This window comes from Nannospalax galili, unplaced genomic scaffold, assembly GCF_000622305.1.
Source record: "Nannospalax galili isolate Female #2095 unplaced genomic scaffold, S.galili_v1.0 scaffold664, whole genome shotgun sequence".
NCBI classification, from domain to species: Eukaryota; Metazoa; Chordata; class Mammalia; order Rodentia; family Spalacidae; genus Nannospalax; species Nannospalax galili.
Genome location: NW_008354274.1, coordinates 3026717 through 3054116, shown reverse-complemented (window position 1 = coordinate 3054116; position 27400 = coordinate 3026717). Strand labels below are relative to the sequence as shown.

Below are 27400 nucleotides of genomic sequence, written 5' to 3'. Positions count from 1 at the left end.
TTTCCCCCCCCCCCCCCCCCAGGTTATAGACACACAAACAGGTAACAAGTGTAAAAGACCCATGTGAGCAGCTGCCTCTGGGCTAAGGCAGCCAAGGATGAAGAATAATTAAGACCTACAAGAGAGTGCCCTGGCTGTGTCCAGGCACAAGCCTGGCATGCATGTCCCCTCCTATCCTAAAAACAACCATGAGGCAGTGATCTCCAGTTCAAAGGTGAGGAAATGGAGGATCGTGAAATGGAAATCCCAGTGACTGCACTCCTGCCTGACCCAAGTGCTAGGGTGGAGCATCTGGGCCCACGTGCCCCCAAGTGGCTATCCTGTCTTCACTGTCCCTGCATTCTCAGGTCCCGTTCCTATCACATTCTTATTTAACACATAGAACCACTAGAAACACAGGTTGCATCATTTTGTTTCTCTCCTAAACTTGGCAATGGCTCCCTACGATACTCTACATTATTTTTGTATGTGTGTGTGTTTACATGTGTGCATATGTGTGGAGGTCAAAGGCTGACCTCAGGTGGTGTTCCACAAGAGCCATCCACTTTGTTTTTTGAGACATGGTCTCTCACTGGAACCTGGAACTCTCTGAGAAGGCTAGGCTGCTGTCTGGCCAGTAAACCCCAGGGATCCACTTGTCTCTCCCTCTCCAACACTGGAATTTTGGGCATGTGCTACCTCACCAGCTTTTTATGTAGGTGCTGGGCACTGAACTCAGATCTTCATGCAAGCACTTCACTGATTGGGCTATCTCTTTGGCCCCCTCCATTTCAATGAACTATGTCGGCAATGTTTCGGATGAATGGATGAAGCCCAGGACCTTGCACATGCTAGGCAAGTGCTCTACCACTGAGCTTACCCCTAGCCCTTGAATTCTTTGAGGCAAGGTCTTGCTACATAACCCTGGATGGCCTGGAATTATGTAGGCCAGGCTGGTCTTAACAGTCTCCTGACTGATTGGGATTATAGATTCCTATTTCATTTTGAATGAAAAATCCTTACCATGTCCTTCCCCCAGCCTCATGTCTGTTCCATTGCCACTGATCTCAGCTGTCTACAGTTTCTAGGAACGCTCCCATTTTGAGCACTTAAGTCTCTGATCCCTCTGCCTGGAGTCTTTCCTCAGGCATTCACATGGTCTATGTTCTCTGCAAGCCTTTGCTCAGTATCCCTGAGCCAGGAAGCCAGCACCAACTGGTGTTACTTTCTCCCTCACTCTATTTTTCTCCAGACCTCTTACACTTGACATTACATACTTCGTTTTGCCTTTTTTTTTTTTTTCCGGTTTCTAATAATGTAAATTCCATGGTGATAGACACCGTGTCTGTCTGACTACTGCTGTGATCCCAGTGCTGAGCATAGACCTCACTTGGACATTTGAATGCAGGTGTGAATAAGACACTTATCCCAGGTCTCAGAGCTGGAGAGCATGATATCAAGTCTCAGTTCAAGCAGTGTAGATCACTTCTAGAAGAAAGGAGAAAGCAGCATTGGGGAAATTTCAGAAGCAAATAAAGGGAAGACCCTTCCTAAAGTACAGTAATGTCAGCTATTGAAGAGCATGACACTCAGGTTCAGTCCCTCCTGCATCCCTGTCTGGCTCTCACCCACTCAGCAGTCTCTCTTTTCAGCTTCATTTTCAAGTCTCTGTAAGTGGCCTGTATACTAATTACTAATTTAAAAGGCATTAGAACACCATAAAATTATTTTAACATTTCAAATGGTGCTAAAATTCAATACAGTACATTACAGTTAGTTTACTGAACACAGAAGGACTCTGTAATGATTGGAAGGCATTGTTAGGGTTTTGAAGGTTTGGGGGGAATAATCATTAAGAACACTAATTATTAAGCCAGGCATGGTGGTACAGGTCTTTAATTCTAGCACTCTGGAAGCAAAGGCAGGTGGATCTCTGTGAGTTTGAGGCCAGCCTGGTCTACATAGAAAGCTCTAGGTCAGCTAAGGCTACACAGTAAGACCCTGTCTCAAAAACAAAACAAAACAATAAAAACAACAAATGAAACAAAAAAACCAAATAAACAAAAGGAACTATGCAGCATCTTCAGCCAATCAGGGAAACACAAATTAAAAAGACACCAAAGTTCTGTCTCACCCCAGTCAGAATGGCAACCATCAAGATGGCTAAACGGGCTGGAGAGATGGCTCAGTGGTTAAGAGTACCAGCTGCTCTTGCAGAGGACCTGGGTTTGATTCCCAGAACCCACATGGCAGCTAACAACCATCTGTAACTCCAGTCCCAGGGAGATCAGATGCCCTCTTCTGACCTCCTCAGGCATCGCACAACATGGGGGCACTTACATGCAGAACCTGTACACCAATGTGTATAGAACATTCTTCCTAATAGCCGAAAGATGGGAACATGCCCATGTCCATTGCCTAAGGAACATATCAACAAGACAGAACACCAACCATTCAGCATAAAAGGAATGAAGCTCCATTCTACATGGGTGACTTGTAAAAATCATGCCAAGAGTTATGGCTTCAGTCTGAAATGTTCCCTAAAGCTCATAGCCACCAGACCTGGCTATTTTTTAAATTGAAAAAGAAACTCCTGCTGGGTGTGGTGGTGCACACCTTTAATCCCAGAACTTGGGAGGCAGAGGCAGGTGGATCTCTGTGAGTTTGAGAGGACAGCCTGGTCTACAAAGTGAGTTCCAGGCCAGCTGGGGCTACAGGGAGACTGTTTCAAAAAGACCAAAACAAAGCAAAACAAAACCTCCTAGTTGTTTGTGGGGGCTCAAGCCTATAATGCCAGCACTGGAGAGGCTAAGGCAAAAGTAAAATTCTAAGACTGTGGCTGATAAGGCTAGACTGGGTCAGGGGTGCAGGGTGGGCAGAGAGAAAGAAGAAAAAGGGGCTGGAGATGCAGCTCAGGGCAGAAGCACTTGCCTAGCATATGCAAAGTTGTGGGTTCAAGTCTCAATACCACACACAATCAGAAAGTTTCCCAGTGAGGTGAAGCAGATACCTGGCCCTACCAGCCCATTACCTTCCCTTTCACTTCACAAGGATGAAGGGACTCCATCTTCTATCTACACAGACAACACTTTATAGGAGCCATTCCCATTCCGCTATGATGCTAAGTGAAAAGAGATTAATAAGTGGCTTCTGGCGAACCTTCTAAGTACTCCAGGTTTAAGAATTGTTGTGGAGCTGTGTGGACTAAAGGTGTTATACAAATACCACTGAGAAGCCACCCCCTCTTTTCAATAGTGGTCCCCATGGTGAAGCATTCATCTTGGTGGAAGCTGGTGGGAATAGACTAATATTCCCTTCAGTAGTCACTAGAGTGTAAGAAAATGGTGCCAGTCTTCAGCAGCCACTAGAGCCACCAGTTCAAGAAAGTCATGAACATACAATTGCTTTTACAATCTGCTCACAGCTTCCTATGATTGACTCTATATAAGGAAAGGAGCCTGGCAAATTCTCACTGACTCCCTGGGTGGCCTGGAAGAACAATTCGCCCAGAGCTAGATCCCCAAAGGCCAGTGGCCACACCTCCATGATTCTATATAGTGAGCTCTTCACCACATGAGAATCACACACAAGGCCAGGTGAGCTACTTTCCTCCCTGGGCAACTGTGCCAGCAAAGCGCAGGCAGTTAGGGAACAGGTTGCACCCCAGTTCTGCTCACAGGACCTCCGCCTTCTGAAGCATGGCAAATACTTTGTTGACAAGGTCATCAATATTAAAATCTGGTTTTTGGGTTCTCTCAGTCTAATTTTTTGCCCTGAAGGTATTTATATATTCAACAAGTATACGAGTGCCTACTGTGTGTTGGCAGTGTGCCAGGCCTGGTGAACCAGAGGAATCAGGCCAGGCCCCTGCAGGCTACCCAGGACTGCCATTCTGGGACCAGTGCCTGGAGCTCTATGTAAAACATCACATGCTCATAAAAAGTGGGATTCACATCAACACCAATGTTTGACAAACTGAGCCAAAAAAGTTAGAATCAGTGTCCCAGTTTTTGTCTTCTAACTCTGGAGGGGTTATGGACAGAGCTTGCGGGTGGAGTGCTTGGTTAGCATGTGCAAAGCTCTGGGTTCCCATGCCCAGTTGTTGGAAAAGAAACACCCAAAACAAAATCTTCTGGACTTAAACCTACCAATCCTGGAGCTACTACCATAAGCAACAGATGTTTCCTTCGTAGGTTTTTTTGTTTTGTCTCCCAGGTTTACTTGCTGGGGTCCTCCCCCCAACCCCCTACCCTGTGTATGAGTGCTTGAGACAAGGCATAACCATGTAGCCCAGACCCTTCATGCCTCCACCTCCTGAGTGCTAAGATTACAGGTGTGAGCCTGTATTTATATATTTATATACTACCCTGGACAAGTCCTTCAGGTATCAAAGACCTACCCACTGGCACTAGGTGCTGCAGTGTCTAGTAACCTGGGAATTTGGTATGTTCTCACTTCTTAAGTCTAAAATCTATCTAAAGTGGGTCCCTTTCTCAAACCCTACTAAGACTGAAGATAGGGACTAACTTGTAATGGAGTCAAACAAAAGACAACATTCTCAGGCTAAGACAGTCAGCTAAACCCCCGCCCCCCGCCCCCCGAACACTAACTAAAGATGCTTCATGGATTTGTCACCTGAGGTCCTCTGCCACTCTGTGACCTCACTTGCTGGAATGCAATGCGGTCTAAGAAGACTAGAGAAAGTTCTTCAGGAGCACAGTGGTACTAGCCACCAGTGTAGCCATGACAACCAGAGTTCCCATGCCCAGTGATTATCCATACAGACTCTGTAACATGACGGTTGGGCCCCAGCCATGCACGGCAGTTTCTGGAAGGGCCCTTTGCACTTGAGGTGTGGTGAAGAGTGGTCAGCCCTGTGAGTACTCCTCTGCACTTCACATAATGTACAAACAAGCCCAAGGGATGTGTTTCCTAACTGCAGAGATGAGAAGGAACTACTTCTAGAAAAAGGCTACATATCAGAGGAACAGGCAGAGCAGGGGCAAAGGTGGTTTCTGAAGCTCCAACTTCCACAAGGGCAAGTTCAGAACTTTAAAAAAAATTTTTTTTTTATTTTCTGTGTATGAGTGTTTTATTTACATGTATGTAAGTACGCTACATGTGTGCCTGGTGCCCAAAAAGGCCAGAAGGAGGTGTCAGATCTCTTGGATCTGGAGTTAAGGACAGGTGTTGGCTGTCAAGTGGGTGCTGGGAACCGAACCTGAGTCTTCTGCAATTACAGTAAGTGTACTTAACCACTGAGTTGTCTCTCCAGCCCCAGAATGTTCTTTTTAATAAATCTTTATTTTACTTTTAATTAAATACACGTGTCTGTGTATGGGTATGTGTATGTGAGTGTAGGTGCTTGCAGAGGCCAGAAGAGGGTGTCAGATCCCTTGGAACTGGATTAGAATTATGAGCTACCATGTGGGTGTTGGGTCCTCTGCAAGACCAGCCAGTGCTCTTAACCAGTGAGCCATCTCTTCAGTCCCTAATTCAGAACTTTCTGATAGTATACGGGAGTGTCCTTAGGGCAGGTAAAAAGGCACAGAGTGTGGGGGGTGGGGCTCCTAAAGAATCAGACAGCCATCCCTTGCTCTCTCAGTTATGCTAATAATGAGCCTCCACAGATTTAGAAAAACAAGGCTGTTTGGGAAGAAGCAGGCATGATGCAAAGAATTAAAACAATTCACTCAATAAGCTCTTAAGATCTGTCACTTCCTAGAAAGACAGGGAAAATCAAATCATAGCCATAAACTTCAAAGGATCCTGTATTCTAGTTGGAGTAGACAAACAAAATTAACAAAATGGAAATTTAAAAGGCAGACATAATAAAACTATATACTTGTGCCACCCACGCCTTTAATTCCAGCACCCAGGAGGCAGAGGCAGGCAGATCTCTGTGAGTTCAAGGCCAGCCTGGTCTACTTAAGTTGAGTTCCAGTCCAGCTGGGGCTATAGGGAGACCTGTCTAATAAACAAAAACAAACACCCCCCCTCAAAAAAAAAACCCTATATATTTGCATCTATAAAATGTGCAGACATGGTGGTACACGCCTGTAACCCCAGCATTCGGGATGCTGAGGCAAGGAGGGTTGTGGGTTCCAGGCTAGCCTGAGTTCCCCAAACAGCTTGGGCTACAAAGTGAGACCATATCTTAAAACACCAAAACAAACAAAATCTACAGAATGCAATGAAATGAATGACTTGATGGAATAAAGGACATGCAGTAAAATTATAGACAGAAGAGAGTAAAATAGTTAAAATTTTTTTTAAATAGTATATATTCTCGAAAAGTAAAAAAGATAAATTCTCACTAGTTAGAAATATTATTTTGGTGAATGTCAATATTTATTCATTATCATTGTTTTTTACACTCAAAATGTAGATTTTATAAGAACTCATGGGGACTGAGGGGACGGCACAGTGGGTAAGAGTGCTTGCTGAGGACCTGAGCACCCACATAAACAGGCAGTCATGATTGTGTGTGCTCCAACACTGTGTAGGGTAGAGACAGGAGGACTGCTGGGACTTGCTGGCTGCTAGCCTAGCTCTGGGTTCAGGAAGAGATGCTGTCTCAAAATAAGGTGTCGAGTGATAGAGTAAGCCACCCAGTGTCTACCTCTGGCTTCCACACTTGCACACACGTCTGCACACGTCTATGTACAACACATACAAACATACAATTCACTCCTTTTCTAGTGAAACATGTTTACAATCATATTTCACATTTCAGAATACTGTCCTCAGTATCAACACCCTGGAAACACTTCAGACTTTGGGCCCTGGTCCCCATCCCTATTCCCACAGACACAACTCTGGCCTTCCTTTGGGCCAGCTGCTGGAGCAAGCCTCTGCACGTCACTCCTCTGCGGAGCCCTTCCAAAGGAGCCTGTGCCACTCTCAGCCACAGCCTGTGACTCTCAGTGCGTTGCAGGGCCCACGGGCACTGCAGCCATCTCTGCCCTTGCCCCAAGCTGGCCATACTGGCTCCCATGGTGCTCCAGCCCTGCAATGGCAGCATGTCTCCCACCTTCTATTGTTCAGAGGTCATACAACAGTGACAGCTCTATCATCATCACACTCCCTGGGCCTGGCTCGTTCATCATTCCTCATCTTCTAACATTTGGTAAGATTACCTGTGTGTTGTGTGGTTTGTCTGTGCCTCACATTAGAATGCAAAGCTCCAAGGAAACAACTGGTCTCTCTCTCTCTCTCTCTCTCTCTCTCTCTCTTTCTCTCTCTCTCTCTCTGTTTGTCCCTCCCTCCCTCCCTCCCTCTCTGTTTGTCTCTCCATACCTCCATTATCTCCCGGGGTCTCACTGTGTAGCCTGGGATTTTGTAATCCTCCTGCCTCAGCCTCCTGAGCACTAGGATTACAGGTTTGAACCACCACTTGAAGCTTGTTTTCAATTTCTTTCCAGCAATGTGTCCCGAGTATCTAACATACAGAAGGTGTTCAGTAAATACCTAAATACTGGCTGATTAATATGACTTAGGAATGGGGTGGTGGCTTCTATTATGAGCTGTTACTTCACTCTGCCTCTTGGCAGTTAGCTTGTAGCAGGTTTTTAACATTGTGAACACACTTGTTACGCAAAGGGAATAGAGCAGCATAAATACCAGCTATGAACTTCAAGGACATCAGACTCCCAGGCCCTGCTCTGGGCCTACTGAATCACAATCTGCATGTAAACAAGACTGCCAGAAACTCACCAGACTCAGACGGCTCAAGCATCCATCTGACTAAAGAGAAGCAAGCAGATCCCATCGTCTCTGGCCTAAAGGACAGATACCTGGACTGGCTGAACCGTGGACCTGCCGTGGGTGCTACACAAGTCTTCATGTTCAGCTTTGATCATCATAGCACTTTGGGACAGCTTACACTAGTCCACACTCTAAATCCCTCTGGTGCTCACAAGAAAGCAAAGAGCACACACAAATGAGTGAATATGAGGGGGAGGCACGGGAACCACCAGAAATAGTTGGGGAGGAGGAAGGACTCCTCTTTCCTCTGATCGCTTGCCAGGACTCCCCACCACTACCCAGCAGCCAGAAAGCAGGAAACTTGTAGCTCTCATCTACTAGGTCAGCTCCAGGGGCAGATGGCAGGCAGGGAAGCTACAGCTGTCATCTTCCAGGTTAGCTTGGGGTAGAGAAGGGGGTGGGGGGCAGACGGAAGCTAGTGTGTCCCCACTCTCCCCAGCAGTGAGCTGGAACAGGAAGCTCCCTCTTTCCCTAAAAGGGTGAACTTTCACTTGATTGGAGGGTGTTTGGAAGTGGATGAAACATGGAGTAGGAGGGCACTAGAGAGGAGGGGCTATCTTAGCAAGTAAGGGGAGGGACAGCATAGCCACTGTGGTCATTTCTGCCTTAAAAAAAGACTGGGTCTAGGGCTGGGGAGATGGCTCAGCCAGTAAAGTGCTTGCCCCGCAAACATGAGGGCCCTAGTTTGACACCCCAAGAACCCACGTTAAAAAAGAAAGAAAAGCTGAGCTACCCAGCGCCTGAAATCCTAGTGCCAGGTTTGCAGACAGGAGGAACCCGGGGCTGGCTGCTCATCTGAACTGAATCAGTGAGCTCCAGAGCAGGAAGAGACCCTGTCTCAAAAAATAAATTTTTGTCTCAATAAATAAATTACTCGATCTGCCAGGAGATTAAGGCTCACTGTTATTTCTGTAGCAGGAAAACAGCCTTAGAGGAATGTCTAAGAAGACATCTAAGAACAGTGTGCAGAGAACACCCAGTGAGGAAGTCAGAGGAGACACCCTCAAAATGGTGGCTGTGGAGATGATGGCAGAAGGCAATTCAAAGATTCACTTTATTATTTTAAAATTATGTGAGTGTGTGCGTGTGTATGTGTGGGTATGGGTATATGCATGTGAGCACAGGTGATTGTGGAGGCCAGAGGAGGCATTAGATCCCCTGGGGCTGAAGTTACAAGGGGTTGTGAGCCACCTGATATGGATGCTGAGAACCAAAGTTAGGTCCTCTACAAGAGCAGCAAGTGTTCTTAACCACTGAGCCATCTCTCCAGCCCACAGAAGGCAATGAAAACATCTAAAAATGACAAGTCTCTGGAGGACTTTCATTCCACTTGTATATTCCCAACATTTTCTTCAAAATAATGATAATTAAAGTTAGTTAATTATTAACTTAATTTAAAGAAATCACTGCATATTTTCAATTCTTGGATATGTGAGTGTCCCGTTTTTCAATTAGGTCTCCCTCCTTTCCTTCCTCCCTCCTTCCAAGAATATAAGGCTTGTTCTGAGAATATAATGAATCATCACACAGGTCTTACTAAATAGCGTAAGAGACAAGAAGGCTGGACTGCAATTCGGCAGTGGTGCACTCAACTAGCATGTGTGAGGCCCTAGGTTGGATCCCTGGAACTGGCAAAGGCCACTAAAGAAGTAAGGGAACCTCCTACAGACAGAGCACAGCGGGTCAGCATATGAGAGGACCTCAACACTGAAAGGGAGGCAAATCAGACTCACAAAAGATCTAATAACAGACAGGAGCAAGTGTTGGCAGGGATGCAGAGAGATAGGAACCCTCACACAGGACTGGTGTGCTGCTTCAGAAAGCAGCCTGGCAGCTCTCTCATGTCAGACAAGGAGTTATTGTTCCAATGATCTCCTTCCTAGGGAGAGGCTTTTTTTTTTTTTTTTTGAGATAGAGTCTCACTATGTAGCCCTAGCTGGCCTAGAACTTGCTATGTAGATCAGATTGGCCTTGAAGTCACAGAGATCTACCTGCCTCTGCCACCTGAGTGCTGGGATTAAAGGCATGTGCTACCACAGCAGGGATCTTAAGAGCCTCACCCCAAGGCCCAGCCTCAGATAGAGGTGCTGGTGGGTGGCAGAACTTTTAAGAGGAGGTGTCTAGTGGAAATCTGTAGGTGACTGGTGGTATGCCCCCAGAATAGGGCCTGTGTCCCTCCATTTTTCTCTTTTTTGCTTCCTAGTCAAGAGTGTATGTTTCTTCCCCTTCCCTTCCTCAAGACAGGCTGAATTACCACAGGCCTAAAGGTGATGTGGCCAACTAAGGATGAACCAAAACTTCTAAAACTGTGAACCAAAGCTGGACTGAAACTTTTAAAACTGTGAGCTGCACTTAACCAATCCTCTTAGAAGCTAATATTGTACAATCCAATGAAATAAAGATGTCAGTTTACATATGGCATGTGCCTACACATGAATGTTCAGAGGCATTCTTTGCAAAGTGAAAACATGTATGTGTGTATATATCAATATATAAATGTATGTGTATGTAACAACAATAATCAAAGAGGACAAGAAGTTGAGAGGGAGTAGGGGAATGTGGGAGGAATTGGAAGGGGGAGAGTAAGGGTGGGAATGATATAAAGTGCTCACATATAAAAGTCTCAGGAAAATAAAAAAAATATTTTAAATAAATTAAAAAAAAAGCCAGCATGGTGGCACACACCTTTAGTCCCAGCACTCAGGAGGCAGAGGCAGGCAGATCTCTGTGAGATCAAGGCCAGGCTAGTCTACACAGTGAGTTCCAGGCCAGCGGGGGCTACAGAGAGTCTCTGTCTCAAAAACCAAAACCAAAAAATATATAAAGAAGAGGAAAGAGTCCCAAATGCCCATCAATAGGTAGAAAAGCAAACTATGATACATCTATACAGTGGAATATTACTCAGTCACAAAAGGAGGAACTAATAAAGCTATCCATGGTGGCTCATCCTTGAAATCTCAGCACTCCAGGTCAGTCTGAATCTAAGTGAGACCTTGTCTCAAAATAAAAAGTTAAAAATGGCTAAGGATGGAGGTCAGTGGTAGAACATTTATCTAGCATGCACAAGGTTTTGAGTTTAACCCACAACACACACACATGCACACATACACAAAGAAACAACAGCATCAAAAAAACCACAGCAGATGAAACCTCACTGCATACTTACTGGAATGACTAAAGTCCAAAACACTGATGATGCCAAATGTTGCCAAGAATGGGGAGCAACAGGAGCTCTCATTCTCAGAGGCTTGGAATACAAAATACACAAGACAGTTCCTTAGGGAACCCAACGTTTTCTTGCTATATGATTTGACAATAATGCTTCAATATTCTTTAACAAGCAAGTGAATAAACAAACTGGTATATCCATGCAAATGGATATGATTCCACAGTGGGAAACTATCAGGCCCTGTTAAAAACCACCACAGAGAACTTTAGCTATAGACTGTTACGTGAAAGAAGCCAGTCTGGAAAGGTTGCACACCATATAGTCCAACTGGAAGTCAAGAGAAAGGAAAACTTTGGAGACAGTAAAAGAGCAACAGCTGACAGAGCTGAAGGAGGGAGGGAGGGAGGGAAGAAGTAGAACATGGACTGCAGGGCAGCGAAACTTTTCTGCATGATACATTTTCCAAAACTCACAGAACTACAGGACACAGAGAGCAGGCCCTGATGTAAACCATGGACTTTAGTCCCTAATGCTGCCTCCATACTGGCTCATTGACTATAACAAACACACGGGATGTAGGACAGGGGAGAGACTGGGGAGTATGGGAACTCAGGCAAGTCACCAAGAATTAAAACAAGTTTCCAATTAAAAAAAATGCTGAAGATGCTGTGGTCTGCTTGGCAAATATTTACACATTCTGAAAATAGTCGAGATGACAAAAATTCTAACAGGATTCTAACCAGAAATTAAGTTAAAACACCTACAGTTCAAAATGAAAATTTCTACAGAGGAATCAACAGTGAGGAAAGGCTTCAATCACTAGGGGATGGTGAAATCATCTTCCTAGGGAGTCATGACATAAAATGGCTAAAACACAGTTTCCAAAATAACGTTTACTGTGGAGAATATTTTTCAGAAATAACAAGTCCAAAATTATATCATAGAAATAAACACACATATGTATTTTTTTGAAAATATTTTTTATTTTATGTGTGTTTGCCTGCATGTTATGTTTATGTACATGTGTGCAATGTCCATGGAGGCCAGAAGAGGGTGTTGGATCTCTTGGAACTGGAGTTAGGGACAGTTGTTAGTCACTATGTGGGTGCTAGGAACTGAACCCAGATCCTCTGCAAGAGCAGCCAGGACACTCAACTGCTGAGTCACCTTGCTATCCCCTAACTTAAAAACAGGATTATAGTGCTTGAACCATCATGTTTGTGTACGTGAGCGTTGGTGTGAGGTTGAATATGTGTTAGTGTGAGACTGAGTGTGTATGGTAGTGTGAAGTGTATATGGGCACTACTGAGAGGGCAAATATGAACATGTGTCCTACCACATGAGTCCTGGAGTGGCTGTGTTCACAGACAGCAATTCTTATACTGCTGGCATTCCCATATCCCCTACTAACTTTCCTGCACAGGGAAAATGTAACCTGTGCTGGAGGCTAACACCTGTCCAACACCCCAAAAAGCAGTCATGTGTTACCAAGGGAGAGTGGTTATTTTCTCAACTGAAATATGAATTACGAGTCTTGCCTTACTCTAGTGATCACAGGGCTGCCACCAGTGCTAAGCAAGGGACTTACATGAAAGGGTAGTTGAGAATTGCATAGCCACACAGAAGGTGCTTGGTACCACTGCACAGTGCCAAGCCAGAGCAGCTCACCACCCCTGGTGCAGGTAGCTTTAGTGGTTAAGAGCACTGGCTGCTTTTCCAGAGGACCGGAGTTTGGTTCTCAGTATCCACGCCAGGCAACTCAAGATCACCTATAACTCCAGCTTTAGGGGATTCAATGCCACCTTCTGGCCTCCATGAGGAACCTGCACACGTGGCAAACACACAGAGAAACACAAATTTATTTTAATTAAAAAAAAAAAGAAACTGATAAAATGATTCCTGGGACTGGAGAGAAGGCTTGGTGGCTAAAGACACTTGCTGTACATGCGTGAGGACCTGAGTTCAAGTCCCCAGACTCCATACACTAGGTGCATGTCTGTAATCCCAGCACTCCTACAGCAAGATAGGAGGTGGAGAAAGGAGACTTCTCGGGAAGCTCCCAAGCCACTTAACCTGGCATATACAGCAACAAACAAAACAGAGATCCTGTCTCAAACAAGGTGGAAAGCAAGACCAACACCCCAAACTATCCTCTCATCTCCACATGTACACATACATACACACACACACACACACACGATTAAAAAGCCAAAAAGAATCCTGCTCTTGAAGACCTCATCTCACCAGGCACCCAAAGGAACACAAATAGGCTGTTCTCTAGTGGGTGTGTCTACCTCAAAGTGGTCTGTGCATGGTGTCCAGGTCTGACAGGCAGACTTTGAAGACAGGTGGCCACCTAAAGCTCCTAGCAGAGAGAGAGAGAGAAGAGGGTAGCCCTAGAACTGGCCAGCACACCCCTCCCCTTTGCAATACTGATGGGGAGGAAAGCCCCATCCATTCTCCAGAGAGTGACATGAGGACTGTTTCACAGGAAGCACCTGTAGGACCCAGATGTCCTGCAACTTCCCACCCCAAGGGTGGGGATGGCTGCCCCCACTAATCTATTCTCCAGTGGTGGCTACTGGCTTCTTCTGTTGCTCACTTGTTACAGGTCTGCTGTTATCTGCATTTCCAGCTCATCTCATTAACTCTGCCATTTCCCCTTTATCTCATGCTATTGTCCTATCTTTGAGCACAAGCAATTGTTTAATCTTTATGTTTCTGTTCTACAATATAGGAAGCCCCTGGGGAATCCACTTCTGTTCCAGTTTACCTGTTTTTCTGACTCAGTTTTTAGCCTTTTGCCTTCTCTCTCCCACTCTCCCTCTCCCCAAACTTTTGGTTTTGGCACCTTAAAAGTTTCTCTCGGGGCTGGAGAGCTGGCTCAGTGGTTAGGAGCAATGGCTATTCTTGCAGAAGACCTGGGTTTGAATCCCAGCACCCACATGGCAGCTAACAACTGCCTGCTAATTCCAGTTCCAGGGGATCAGACGCCCTCTTCTGTTCTCCTCAGGCACTGCACTTACATACATGCAGACAATACACGCATACACATAAAAAAAATAAATAAAAAGTTTCTCTCTCATTCTCCTGCCCCACCCCCCCTTAGATTGAGCCTAGGGCATTATAAATGCTAGGCAAGCACTCTATCTCTGAGCCTCATTTCCAGCCTTATTTCTAAATTTTTAAAAAATATTTTATTATTTTAAATTTTATGCGTATGACTGTTTTGCCTGCATGTATGTAAGTGTATCACGTGCATGCAATGCCTCCATAAGCCAGAAGAAGGTGTCAGATCCCTTGAACTGAAGTTACGAATGGTTGTTAGCTGCTATGTGGGAGCTGGAAATTGAATCCAGGTCATCTGGAAGAACAGCAAGTGTTCTTAACCAATGAGCCAATTTTCCAGCCCCTATTTTTAAGTATTTTAATATTTATTTTATGTGTCTGGTACATGTGTGTGGGTGTGTGTGGAGGCAAAAAGAGCGTCAGATCCCCTGGAGCTGAAGTTACAGGAAGTTGTGAGTCACCTGACATGGGTGCTAGGATCTGAACTCAGGTCCTTTGGCAAAGCAAACAAATGCTCTTAACTACTGTGCCCTCTCTCCAGTCCTTTAAATTTTTTTTTTAATTTTATTTTGAAACGGTATACATCACTAAGACTGGCCATTTCCTTCTAATTTTCTACACTTAGCTCTCCACCAACCCATTCTTCCCAGAGTGCTTTAGGCCAACATATACTATTTCTACCTACTTGCTCCCAAGCTCAGAGCTGGGGTTTGAAGGATGGATGGACATGGCTCACAGTCAGATATTAAGGGACTTGCTCACTTGGCCTGCTCAGATGATTACGTTTAATGAGACACCTGCTCTGACTAGCCTGTGGACAGCCCTGGTATGTTTGTTTAAGCACAATCTCAGTACTTTCTACCTACCAAACATGTGCTGCTAAGGAGGTAAATGACCAAGCCTGTTTTTCTGTTCTCTCACAAAAATATAGTTATTGGGCACCTTGTGTGAGGCAAGGATTGTAGACCTAAATGTGTGTATGGAAAGCACAGATTGAAAACCCTGTTATAACACAGAAAAATTTAAGCAGCACATTGTTTTGTGTTTGTGTGTACGTGGAGACCAGAGGACATCCTTGGGTCTTGTTCCTTGGGTGCTATCCACCTTCTTTTTTGAATCAGGGTCTCTCACTGTTCTGGAGCTCATCAAGTGTGTTAGAATGAATGTCTGGCCTGTGAGCCCCATGGACCCTCCTGTCTCCACCTCTCCAGGGCTGGGATTATAGATATGTGCATTATCATGAATGGCATATTTACTTAGGTTCTAGGGGATCAAACTCAGATCCTTTGAGCATTTTAGGGACTGAGCCATCCCCAGCTCTGCTCTGTATTTTGTTTCTGGAGCAATGCATCCCTTTACCTATGAAGGGAGCCAGAAATGAGTAAATGATTTGCTTTCTGGGTTAATGTTGAGTCTTTCCCTTGGAACCCTGTGAATCTTGTCTACAAAGATGAGTAGAATTTCACCTTAAAAACTAATGTAATCTGCAGTACTTGGTGTGCTGTCAGTGGCTGTGGAGGTGTGCCCACCTTGACCCCTACCCAGATGGAAATTTCTCTTGGAGCGGTCTCCCTGTGCTGCCAGGCTGGCCTGGACGTGACAGGACACAGACCAAGCTGACTACAAACTTGCAGTTACTCTCTTGCCTCTTTCTTCCAAGAGTTGAGATCCTAGGTGTGTGCTCTGTAGATCCTTTTTTCTAGATGTGATCTGCCTTCTTTAGGGGCAGTGCTGCCCTTCAGCTAGTGCAAGAGAAGAGCTGGGCCTTTTACACAACATGAGCTGCTTTAATTTGAGGATTTTCCTGTAATTATAGCTCTAGATAAACTTTAGATCCTCATGTAAGAGCAATTAAAAAAAAAAAAAAAAGAGCGATAGGATCCATGGCCTACTCTCAGCTCTGCCATCACAAAATCATCGTGATGAGCTGTCTACTGACCGTCCTCTAGCATAGGCTCTGTTCCTAATGACACCTGACAGATGATGATGGGCAGATGCTGCTCCCTGACATGATGCTGCTCTAAGTAAATGGGAATGCCAAAGGAAAGACCAGTCATTTAGGGCTCTGAATCCCTGACAAAGGCCACAAAGAACGCTCTTGACTTTTTTTTCCCCTCTTCGATTGATGGGAAAAGATGCTTTTGTTTGGGGTGTTAAAAGAGCCAACCATATGTGTCCAAGTGTAAGAGAAAATCTGCTTACTTAAGTGCAATTTGCCAACAAGGCAATAAAATCCCAACTGTGCTCCAGACCCCAGAAGAAGCTGACTTCTGCTTCGGCACCCGTGCCAGCCCACCCACCTCGGGAGGCATTAAGTCCCAGGCCAGGCTTCTGAGCCCAAGAAACAGCACCTCTCAGAGGCCAGCAGTTTCAACATGTTTGAAAACACAAACCGGCAATGGAGGTACTAAGTCTCAAACCCCTTAAGCAAAAGTTTTAACAAAATCAAAATAACTCTTTTGAGTTGTGTATGTGTGTGTGTGTGTGGGGGGTATGCATGTGTGCACTCAAGTGTGTGTGCATGTGTGTCTACTCGTCCATATGTATATCTACATGTGGAGGCTGGAAGTCAACATCAGGTGTCTTCCTCTATTTTGGGGACAGAGTCTCTTCACTGAACCTGGGTGAAGCTCACTGTTCTGGCTATACACTGTCTGGCCAGTGAGTCCCAAGGATGCACCTGTGTCCACCCCACCAGTGCTGGAGTTCCCACCTTTTAAGCAGTTAAGAGCACTTCTTGATTGTCTAAAGGACCTGAGCTTTTTATGTGGGTACTGGGGGATCTGAGCTCAGATCCTCATGCTTAAGCATCAAGCTCTTGAAACATGAGTCAGCCCCCAATTCTTTTTTTTTTTTTTTTTTTTTTTTTTTTTAAAAAAAAAAAAAAAAAAAAAAAAAAAAGAATCCTCTAAATGTTAATATACTCTTTCCAGTCTACAATAAAAGTTTTTAATTTGCAGGCCATACGTTCTAAGGTATATTGAGGGAAGCCTGTCAAATAGGCACGTATATGAACTTTCTAGAAAGGTTACAGCTTCAGCTTGTGGCATGAATGGCTCCTTTGGATGAGAAAGTTCCAGAAGCACCTGCTACTTCTTGGCTTTCCCTACATGTTGGATGTGTTGCCATCGTTCTTGCCTGTGTGTCCTCCTTCTCTACATGCTGGAACCTTCCATGGCCTTCAAAAGCAGGCTCAGTCATATGTCCTGCCTCCTCCAGAGCTAACTTCTCTGCTCCCACTGAATCACCTCTCCGCCTCCACAGTGTCGTTTAGTGTGGTGTACAATCATAGCCAGTTACTTGTGCAACATCTCTGTAGCTGGACAGATGCCTAAAGGGCCAGGTAGTCATTACCTGCCCCTCCCCGACAAGCTCCTAGTACACTGCATCCCACATTCTGAATTTAAACAAGTTGGCTGGGCATGGTGGTGCATGCCTTTAATTCCAGTACTCTGGAAGTAGAGGCAGGCGGATCTCTGTGAGATCGAGGCCAGTTTGGTCTACATGAGTTCCAGGCCAGCTGGGGCTACAGGGAGACCCCATCTAAAGAAAAAATAAAAAGAATGGAGATGGAAGAAAAAAAAAGATGGACATGGCTCAGTGGTCAGGAGGACTAGTGTTCAGTCCCCAGCATGCACATGGTGGCTAACAACCATCTGTAACTCCAGTTATAGGGGATCTGACAGCCTCTTCTGGTTTCCACAGGCATGTGGTGCGCACACACAAACACACACACACAGTGGCAAAACATTCATATACATAAAATAAAAAATTTAAAAAACAAACAAATAAAAGATATATTTTTACTTATGTGTATGTATCTGTGTGAATATATGTCACATGTGTGAGGGTATCCGAGAAGGCCAGAAGAGGACCCCTTGGAGTTAGACTTCCAGGTTCTTGTGAGCTCCCTGACATGGGTGCCGGGAACTGAATTCAGGTCCTTTGGACAATCAAGAAGTACTCTTAACTGCTGAATCATCTCTCCAGCCCTGCGTATTCTGAATTTAATTCTTTTGTTTCCCATCAACAAGGGACCACCCACTTTAACAATCCAATTCTTTTGGAAGTTTCTACAGCAATGCATACACACATAAGGCAGGTCTCAGTTGCTGTGGTTAAATGAGACATCAACAGTTATGTGGATGGTTTTACGAGATATAACAGAGACCCTCTCGATACAGCTTGCTGGCCTCTAACTGTATGTGAAATTCAATAACTAACAATGGTCTTGAAACTGAACCCATTGCACATACATCAAGGAACTGAAGTGCTATGAATGACTGCAAGCTGGGTTTGAGAATGGAGGCACACACTATAACAAGGACACGCTGAGATGACTTCCAGAGTACCACATGCATGGACCCCAAGGGAACTGGGCTAAGAACTGAGAGAACCCATCTTTAAGATTAGAGAAAGAGTGGGGCAGACAGTCTCATTGGGATTATGTACAGTGAGTTAAATATTTAATTCAGTTGAGTTGAGGGAGAAGCTGACTTTCCTCTGTGTTCTTGCCCCAAGGACAGGGGAAAGACATGCTCTAAGTGGTGCAGCAGACAGAGGTGGCAGGGCCAGGCAGGGATCTAACCTCCCACCCTCTGCAGGGTAGAAGTAGGTAGTGTCAGGGGTCTCAAGCAGGACCAAGGATGCAAGGAGGAGGAAGTGGGGCTGGGTTGGTGTCCCTTTGCCGACTCCTCCCTTGTCCTGGCATCACACAGGTGCAGGGGCTGATGTCATAGCCCCCTCCACAAGGAAACAGTCTCAGAGATTCTGAGGTCAAGCACATAGTGAGCTGGAGAAACAGCTGAGTGTGCAGCAGTTGCCTAGCATGAGTAGGGCACTGGGTTCAGTTCCCAGTATGGGAAAACAAAAAAACAAAACAACAAAAACGTGCTGTGCCAGCAGAGTCCCACAAGCAAGGAGAAGTGAAAATAATTTAATGCAATAATGCCCCTAAACCCCAAAATGTGGCAAAAGACATAAATGTCCAGATTCAAGAAGGTGAACAAACCCCAAATATATTTAGTAAACAGATAGAAACCTATGTCAAGATTAATCATAACTAAAAGGAATTAAAGAGAAACACTGAATCACAAGAGACAATGATTTCTCATCCTCCAGTGCTGGGGTGCAGAGAAGGCAGAACACTGAATATTCTCTAAATACTCAAAGTGTCTAGCTGGGGTTGCAGCTCAGTTGGTAGCATGTTTCCAAGGTCCTAGGTTCTATCCCCAGTACCACAAAAACTGGATGTGGTGGCCCATGCCTGTCATCTCAGCAATGGGGAGCTGGAGGTAGGAGGATCACATGTTTTAGGTTGGTTATATAGCAATTGTGAAGCCAGCTCGGACTACATGAGACCATGTCTCAAAATTAAAATAAAATAAAATAAAATAAAATAAAAGATGTGTTCATTGTGAACTCTAAAGCTGGCAAAGAGACACTGTTTAAGAAGGAAGGGTATGGGGCTGGAGAGATGGCTCAGTGGTTAAGAGCACTGGCTGCTCTTGCAGAGGACCTGGGTTCCATTCCCAGCACCCACATGGTAGCTATGAACCATCCTTAACTCCAGTTCCAGGGGAATCTGAAGCCCTCTTCTGACTTCCATGGCATTGCATGACACGGGTGTACTCACATACATGCAGGCAATACACTCACACACATAAAATAAAAAGAATAAATAAAAATATTAAAAAAATTTTTTTAAGAAAACTGAAAGAGTGGACAAAACAGATGCCGTGAAAATATTAATAAGAACCAAAGTGGTCACATGAAAACATCTGAGAGTCAGCATCCATATGAAGAGATTCTAGGCAGTTCCCTGACTTCCCCTAGTTTGACACACACACTGACTTTAAGATATGCAATGGCTACACACTCAGTAGAAATCCACCTCACAATTTTCAATGTTTATGCACCAAACAACAGAACCTCAAAATACATGATACTGTAAAACTGGACAGGGCCACAGGGGAGACTAATGAATCCACAATTACAGTGGGGCTTCAATGCCCCACTCTCAGTAATGATATAACTAGTGGACAGAAGCCTAGCAAGGTCACTGAGCATCACCTACCGAGAGCAACACCTGACCTGACATGTGGGGCAAGCCCAACTAACAGCAGAATATGCATGTTTCCAAGTGTCCAAAGACATTCACTGACACAGGGCCACAAAACATTCGCCAGAACCCATGTTCTAGGCCATAAGACAAGTTTTAAGAATATAAAAGAACTTGGGGGGCTGGAGAGCTGGCATTGCATGACACGGGTGCACCTACCTACATACAAGCAATACACCCTTACATATTAAATAAAAATAAATAATTTTTTTTAAAAAAGAAAAGAATATAAAAGAACTGAAATTATACAGGATGTGTTTTCTGACCAAAATGGAGTCAACTAGAAATCAACAATAAAAATAGCAGGAGCACCTCCAAACAGCTAGAACTACAATATATTTAAAAATAATTCTTGGGGCTGGAGTGATAGCTTAGTGGTTAAGAGCACTGACTGCTCTTGCAGAGGACCCAGGTTCAATTCCCAGCACCCACATGGTGGCTATGTGCCATCCTTAACTCTAGTTCTAGGGGGAATCCAAAACTCTCTTCTGACCGCTGAGGCACTGCACAACACAGGTGCACTCACATACATGCGGGCAATATACTCATACACATAAAATAAAAATAATAAATAAAATATTTAAAATAATTCTTGGGTCAAAGATGTCTCGAGCCTGACAACCTGACCATCCTCAGAACCCACATAAAAAGTCAGATGCAAATGCAGTGGTATGCATTTGTGATGGAGAATCCTGGCTTGGAGGTTCCTGGGCCTGGAGTTTACAGCAGCACAGAAACAAGAAAGATCTTGCCACAACAGGTAGAAGGTGAGAGGTGGCTCCTAAAAGTTGTTCTCTTTTTGACCTCTCCTCCAAAAAGAGGTGTCCCATGAAAAGAGAGGTTAGTACTCCAACTGACCAGGACAGAAAAGGCCCTTGGGCCTTACAATACATATACAGTTAAGATAACACCAGCAGTCTAACCACTGTTTGAGCTGAGGACCCAGCTCAGTGGGAGAGTATGTCCTAGTGTGCCTAGGATAAATGAACCTATCAAAGGGATGTAATATTTTGAGCCAGGTGTAAGTGGCACATGCTGTAATCTCACCACTTGGCCAGCATTAGCTACATACCCAGTTTGAGGCTAGCCTAGGCAACATGAGACACTGTCTGAAAAGTAACAAGATAAAGGAGATCTCTAAATCTTAATCTCAAGAAACTAAGAGTCAGGAGAACCAGATACATGCAAAGTCAATGGAAAGAAAAAGTAAAGAACGCCCATAATCCCAGTCTGTACTAAGGAAGGCTCATCAGAGGTTCAAGGCCAGCCTGGGATACAGAGTGACCCGTGTCAAAACAAAAACAAAAACAAAACCACCTCAAATCAAACCAAATAAACAAATGATCAACAACAAAAACAAAACCCAGAATAAAAAACTTGGAAAAATCACAGGAGGTTAAAAAAAAAAATCAATGGAATAAAAAGTTATTTTGGGTTAGAGAAAAAAAATTAATAAAAACGATAAGCCTCTAGGAGGTGTAATAAAAAGAAGGGAGCTAGGGGTGAGGCTCAGCTCTAGAGCACCTTGTCTAGCATGTGTGAGGCTCTGGGCTCGGACTCCCACACTACTAAGGAGAAAAAGGTATGTGATTGTGTTGTTAAAGATCTATCAATTCACTGGGTGTGGTGGTGCATGCCTTTGATCCCAGCACTTGGGAGACGGGCAGATGGATCTCTGTGAGTTCAAGGCCAGCCTAGTCTACATAGTGAGTTCCAGGCCAGCTGTCTCTAGGGAGACCCTGTCTCAAAAAGATCGCCCCCCCACCCAGAAAATCTATCAATCCACATAGGGAGACAGGTCAATCGGTAAAGTGCTTGCACGCAAACATGGAGACCTAAGTTCAATCCCCAGAACTGACATAAATGGCTTGGTGGTGCGCATGTAATCCCAGTACTGGGGATCCCTGGGGCTCGTGGGTCTGCCAGCCCAGCTTAATTGGTGAACTACAGGCCAAGTGAGAGGCCTTCTCAAGAAACAAAGTAAACAGCACCTAAGGAACAACACCTGAGGTTGACCCCCCACCCCACCTCCATAAGCACACACAGGCATGTGCATCTGCATCCACAAGTGTGCTTCCCCAAAACAAAATCAATCAACAGAAGACACAAATAATCTATGGCAGTAAAGAACGGGAGCTATCTTTCCAAGTCCTCTTACTAACACAGCATTGGAAGTTCCAACTCAAGCCTGGTCAAAGTGCACAGACATCTGCCAGACACAACTGGGACAGCTATGTTACATCTCCCTCCTCCCACCCTGACCCCTAAGGCTCAGGTGAAAGAGGGAGCAGAAAGATCCTAAGAGCCAGAGGATGGGGAGGGCTGGAGGGAAACAGCATCTTCTGGACTTGACAGGACCACTGCACTCCTGACCCCACAGCAGCTGGGGTTCTCCTCACAAGGGCAAGCCAGTCTACATGCCAGCATGGAGGGAGGAAGGGCTCACGAGCCCCCACCCATAACTGGAGCTATGGACAGTTGATAATTCAGGAGGTGGGGGTTGTTTTTCTCTACAGATGTGGACCCTGGTAGGTCAACTATATTCTGACAGTCCCACACCAGGGGTATATGGACAGCACAAATTAGACTGGATGAGTTATTTTTTAAAAAATGAGTTAGCAGGGACCTGGGAGGAGTTGGGGTGAATAAGATTATATACGTTACATAAAACTCTCAAATTGGGGCTGGAGAGCTGGCTCAATGGTTAAGAGCACTGGTTGCTCTTGCAGAGGACTCTGGTTCAGTTCCCAGCACCAGATGGTGGTTAACAGGTAACTCCAGTTCCAGGGGATCTGACACCCTCTTCTGGCCTCTATGGACAATGCATGCACATGGTGCACTTATATTCATAAAATAAAAATATTAAAAAAGCACCAACTAGCCAGGCGTGGTGGTGCACGCCTTTAATCCCAGCACTTGGGAGGCAGAGTCAGACGGATCTCTGTGAGTTCTAGGACAGCTGGGGCTACAGGGAGACTTCTGCATAAATTCCATTTCTAGAATATTCTTTGTGTGTGGATATGTGGTACATGCATGTGCATTCATTTGTGTGTGCATATGCAGAGGTCAGGGAAAGCTAGCTAATGCCTTCCTCTATTCTTTGCCTGACTGCCTTAAGACAGTCTTTCACTGAACCAGAAGTCTATCGTCAGCTCTTGGGATCTGTCTCCATGCACCCCCGCCCCCCAACACACACAAACAGTGCTGGGGTTATAAGCATGTGTAGCCACTCTGGGTTTTTTATGTGTGTGCTGGGGATTTGAACTCAGATCCTCATGCTTGCAAAGCAAGTACTCTTACCCAATGACTCATCTTCTCAGTTCCCAGGCAATATTCTTGAAATGACAAAATTATATAATTGGGAGAACCAACTGGTCATTTCGAGGGACAGGGAGGTGAGGAGCGAGGGAGTGCCTGACAGAAATGTTTTGTTTCTGGACTGCAATGGCTGTTAAGAATGTTTTGGAGCTTTACAAGACTGCCCCTGAGGGAAAGTAATAAAGGCGATGACACCTCTGCATTGTTTTCCCAGTGCTTAGGACCCTGTGATGCTCTCAACAGTTAAAGAGTAACTAAAGGGGGACAGAAGAGGAGCGCTTGCCTGTCATGTACAGGTCTGATCACTAGTACTGCCAGTGGGAGGTGGGGGATGGGGTGAACAATCCTACCAGGTTAGGCTTTTAGCTCTGGGATTGCTAATTAACAGGCTGACTATGAGTAGATTTTAAACTTGCCCTCAATTTCCTCATTGCTAAAGAAAATTAAATGCAATTTATGGAAGCACATGATATAATATGCACAGCACATGGTGCTTTTAAAAATTACATGTATTTGTGTGTATGTGCATGCATACATGCTATAGTTCATGTGTGGAGGTCAGAGGGCAACTTGGAGTTTGTTCTCTCCTTTCACCTTCATGGCTCTGGGCACTGAACTGGATCCTCAGGTTTGGCAGCAAGCACTCTTACCTGCTAAGCCATCTTGCTGGCCTGAATAGTGCTTTTAAAAAGAGCTTCTTAGCACTTAATCTCTATGTAAATATTATTCTAAACAGTATCATTCAGATGCTCACAGCTAATTCTTGAACTGGGTAGAGTAATGTACACCTGTAATCCCAGCACATGGGAGGCTGAGGCAGGAGGGTCACAGCAAGTTTGAGGGTCAGCTTGGGCTATGTAGTGAGTTCAGGCCAGCCAGGGATATATAGAAAGACTCTGTCAAATAAGTAGAACTCTTTCTAGGGCTGGAGAGATGGCTCAGCGGTTAAGAACACTGACTGTTCTTGCAGAAGACACTGGTTCGAACCTCAGTACCCACATGGCAGCTGACAACTGTCTGTAATTCCAGTTCCAGGGTATTGGACAGTCTCTTCTGTCCTCCTCAGGCACTGCACAACATGGGTACACTTACCTACATGCAGGCAATATACACATACACATAAAATAAAAATAAGTAAAATATTTTTTAAAAAGTCATTCTAAAGTGACCTGGTCAATAAAACCATGTCAAAAAGAATTAAAATAAAAAAACAAATTTCTCAGTAGCTACAACAGATAAAGTGAAAATATAGACTGACAGTGCATTAAAAAGCAAGTTGGGAAGAAAAAAAGGCACAAAAGTAGGAGACAGGGAGACTTGGGAAAAAGGGGTTCAGTGGAGTGGGATTAAGGAGGGGTATGGGAGTGAAAATGACCAAAATACATTATATACATATATGAAATTGTCAAAGACTAAAAAAATTAAAACTTAAAAAGTACTGATTTAAAAAAAGAGTACAGTTAAAAAAATACAACAAAACAAAAAGCGAACAAAAAGTTAGGAATATTAGTTAACAAATCTTGTTTCTGTTGATAAGGAAACCAGGAAAAGTGGCAGGAAAGGGATAGGACTGACTTTTCTAAAATGTAGTTAACAGACTGAAGGAGACTTGAAATTTGTTTCTAAATATTTTCAGTGCCTTCCAAGTTGAAAGAAGCTGAGCCTGTGAGGCCAGCCTGGTTCTGAGGTCTAGAAGAGCAGCAAAAGTAAAACCAGGCTTCTTGACGAAGTTAGAAAGCAGGCCTGGAGTTATGGGGTGGCAGGCAAAGTGTGTTCTACCCTCTGAAGATGAGGGGGTTTGGAAATACTCCATCTATTCCTTCAGGTACCTGTGTTTGATGTTTAGGAAGTATTCGGCCAGAGCCCAAAGTCACTCTGAGGTGAAAAAGAAAGGTGTGATTTATCCTTCAGCTGCGCTTCCTGATTCCAAATGAGCTACCTCTATTAAAACAAAACATTTTAGCAGCAGATAGAGGAGGAATACTGGCCGGAAGTCTGGCTCCCAGGATCCTTTGGACCTCCGGACCAAAGTGAAAGACATGTCCCAGATGGGCTCTTCAGCCCCTTGCTAAATTTCAAACCCCTCAGACACTGGAGTCTCTAGGAAAGTTTTCTGGGATGTCAAATCTGCCCACCTCTGCTTAGGACAGTTTTCCTTAGACTTGTAATTTGACTTCCAACCCCCAAAAGGGCCTGGGAAGAATCAAGGAAAGGGGAGAGATAACCTCCAAGAGGAAACCTCGTGGAGGTGTCCTCATTTTTCCTCTTTCTCCTTCCCTCCCTTCCTTCCTTCCCCCTCCTCCTTCCTCCTCTCTCTCTCTCTCCCTCTCCCTCCTCCTCTCCCCTCCCTCCCTCCCTCCCTCTCTCTCTCTCTCTCTCTCTCTCGTTTTGCTTTTTTAAGACCGGGACTCCCATAGCCCAGGGTGATCTCAAACTCGATGTGGAACTGAGTCCTGAACTTCAGATCCTCCTGCCTCTCCCTAGGGAGTGCTGCACCGCCATGCTCCTGTATGTGGATCCAACCAAGGGTGCATGCTAAGCAAGCCCTCTACCAGCTGAGCTACAGCCTCAGCCCTCCAGATCTTACTTTGGGGCCTTCTGCAGACTCATGGCAGTGACACTGTGCCCTAGAATCTGTCTCTTTCACATATATAGCAAAGAATATAAGAGGAACAAGGGAGAGGATGCTGGAGGTTTATAACAACATACGGATTACTTGTATCTGATTAAAAAAAAAAACCAGAACTGTACAACAATAGAGGAAATTTGGACACTGAATGGTGAGTGAACATTAAGGTTTCTTTTGTTTTCTTTCTTTTTTTGGCTTGCTGGGGTGGACCCCAGGGACTGGTATAGCTACAAAGTACTCTGAGCCTTGTGCATGCTAGATAAACGCTCTACCACTAAGTTTTATCCCAGTCCTATTTTTTAGCTTCATAACTATCTTGTGCTTTTAAAACAAGGCCTATCGTTTGGCGACACATCCCAGAACATTTTCTAACACGCTGAGACCAAGGTATCAGAGGTGAACAAGACTGGCACAGAACTGACACTTTGGTCTATATATGAAATTTCCCTACTAAAAAATTTAAAGAGTGTTGGTGACACATGTCAGTAATCCCAGCACTGGGGAGATAAAGGCGGAAGGATCAGGAACTCAAGGTCATTCTTAGCTACACAGCAAGTTTGAGGTCAGTGTGGGCTTCATGAGTTTAAAAATGAGGGCTGGGGGTTGGCGTGTAGCTGTCAGTAAAGTGCTCGCCCAGCATGCAGGAAGCCCTGGGTTCCATCCCCTGCACTGCAGAAAGAGGGCAAGGTGACACATGCTTGTCATCCTAGCATTTGGCAAGTTGGGGGGGGGTCGATCAGACGTTCAAGGTCATCCTCAGCTACATAGTGACTTCAAGACCAGCCTGGGCTACATGATAAAAAGAGAATAAAGTGACCAACCCTTATTTACTAATAAAAATGAGAACTGGCGCCTGACTGTTCGCCAACCACACTGGCTGGAGGGACCGGGCTGGCTGGGGACCCTCACCCCACGTGACCAGCTCCAAGACCTCTCCTCACCAACTACCCGCCCAGGAGTGGTCCAGCATTCACTTGCACGGTCTCCAAGCATCCAAGACACGGCCAAGCTACCAGGTCGACGGGGGTCACCCGGGGTACTCCGGCGGGCAAGGCTTGGGCTCCCACCGGGAGGGGCGGGGCCACCCGAGGAATGAGGGGGCGGGGTCCGCGCCCCACCTGGGCCCAGGTGTGCGGGGGGCGGGGCCGCGCGTCACCTTGAGGATGTTGTCGAAGATGGTGTCTCGGAACTCCAGCAGCGCCTTCTGATCGAACTCGCGGCCGTGGATGATGCGCATCTGCTTGAGGAAGGTGGACTTGCCGCTCTCCCCCGCGCCCAGGAGCAAGATCTTGACAAGCCGCCGCACTGCGCGGCGCTCGCGGGCCAGCAGCGCGTCGATGTCGCGGCT

The 27400-nt window shown here is 45.2% G+C and overlaps 1 protein-coding gene and 1 pseudogene across 1 annotated transcript in view; one reads left to right on the top strand and one right to left on the bottom strand.

The window, feature by feature from the left end:
* The window catches only part of Gna12 (G protein subunit alpha 12), an 85657-nt gene extending 58263 nt beyond the window's left edge, over window positions 1–27394 (bottom strand). Inside the window, exon 1 of the mRNA XM_008851388.3 lies at window positions 27209–27394. Coding sequence (XP_008849610.1) covers window positions 27209–27289 — 81 coding nt within the window. The 5' untranslated portion in view covers window positions 27290–27394. The remainder of the gene's footprint in view (window positions 1–27208) is intronic.
* Window positions 20927–21036, top strand: LOC115067418 (annotated as a pseudogene).
* Window positions 27395–27400: the final 6 nt, after the last annotated feature.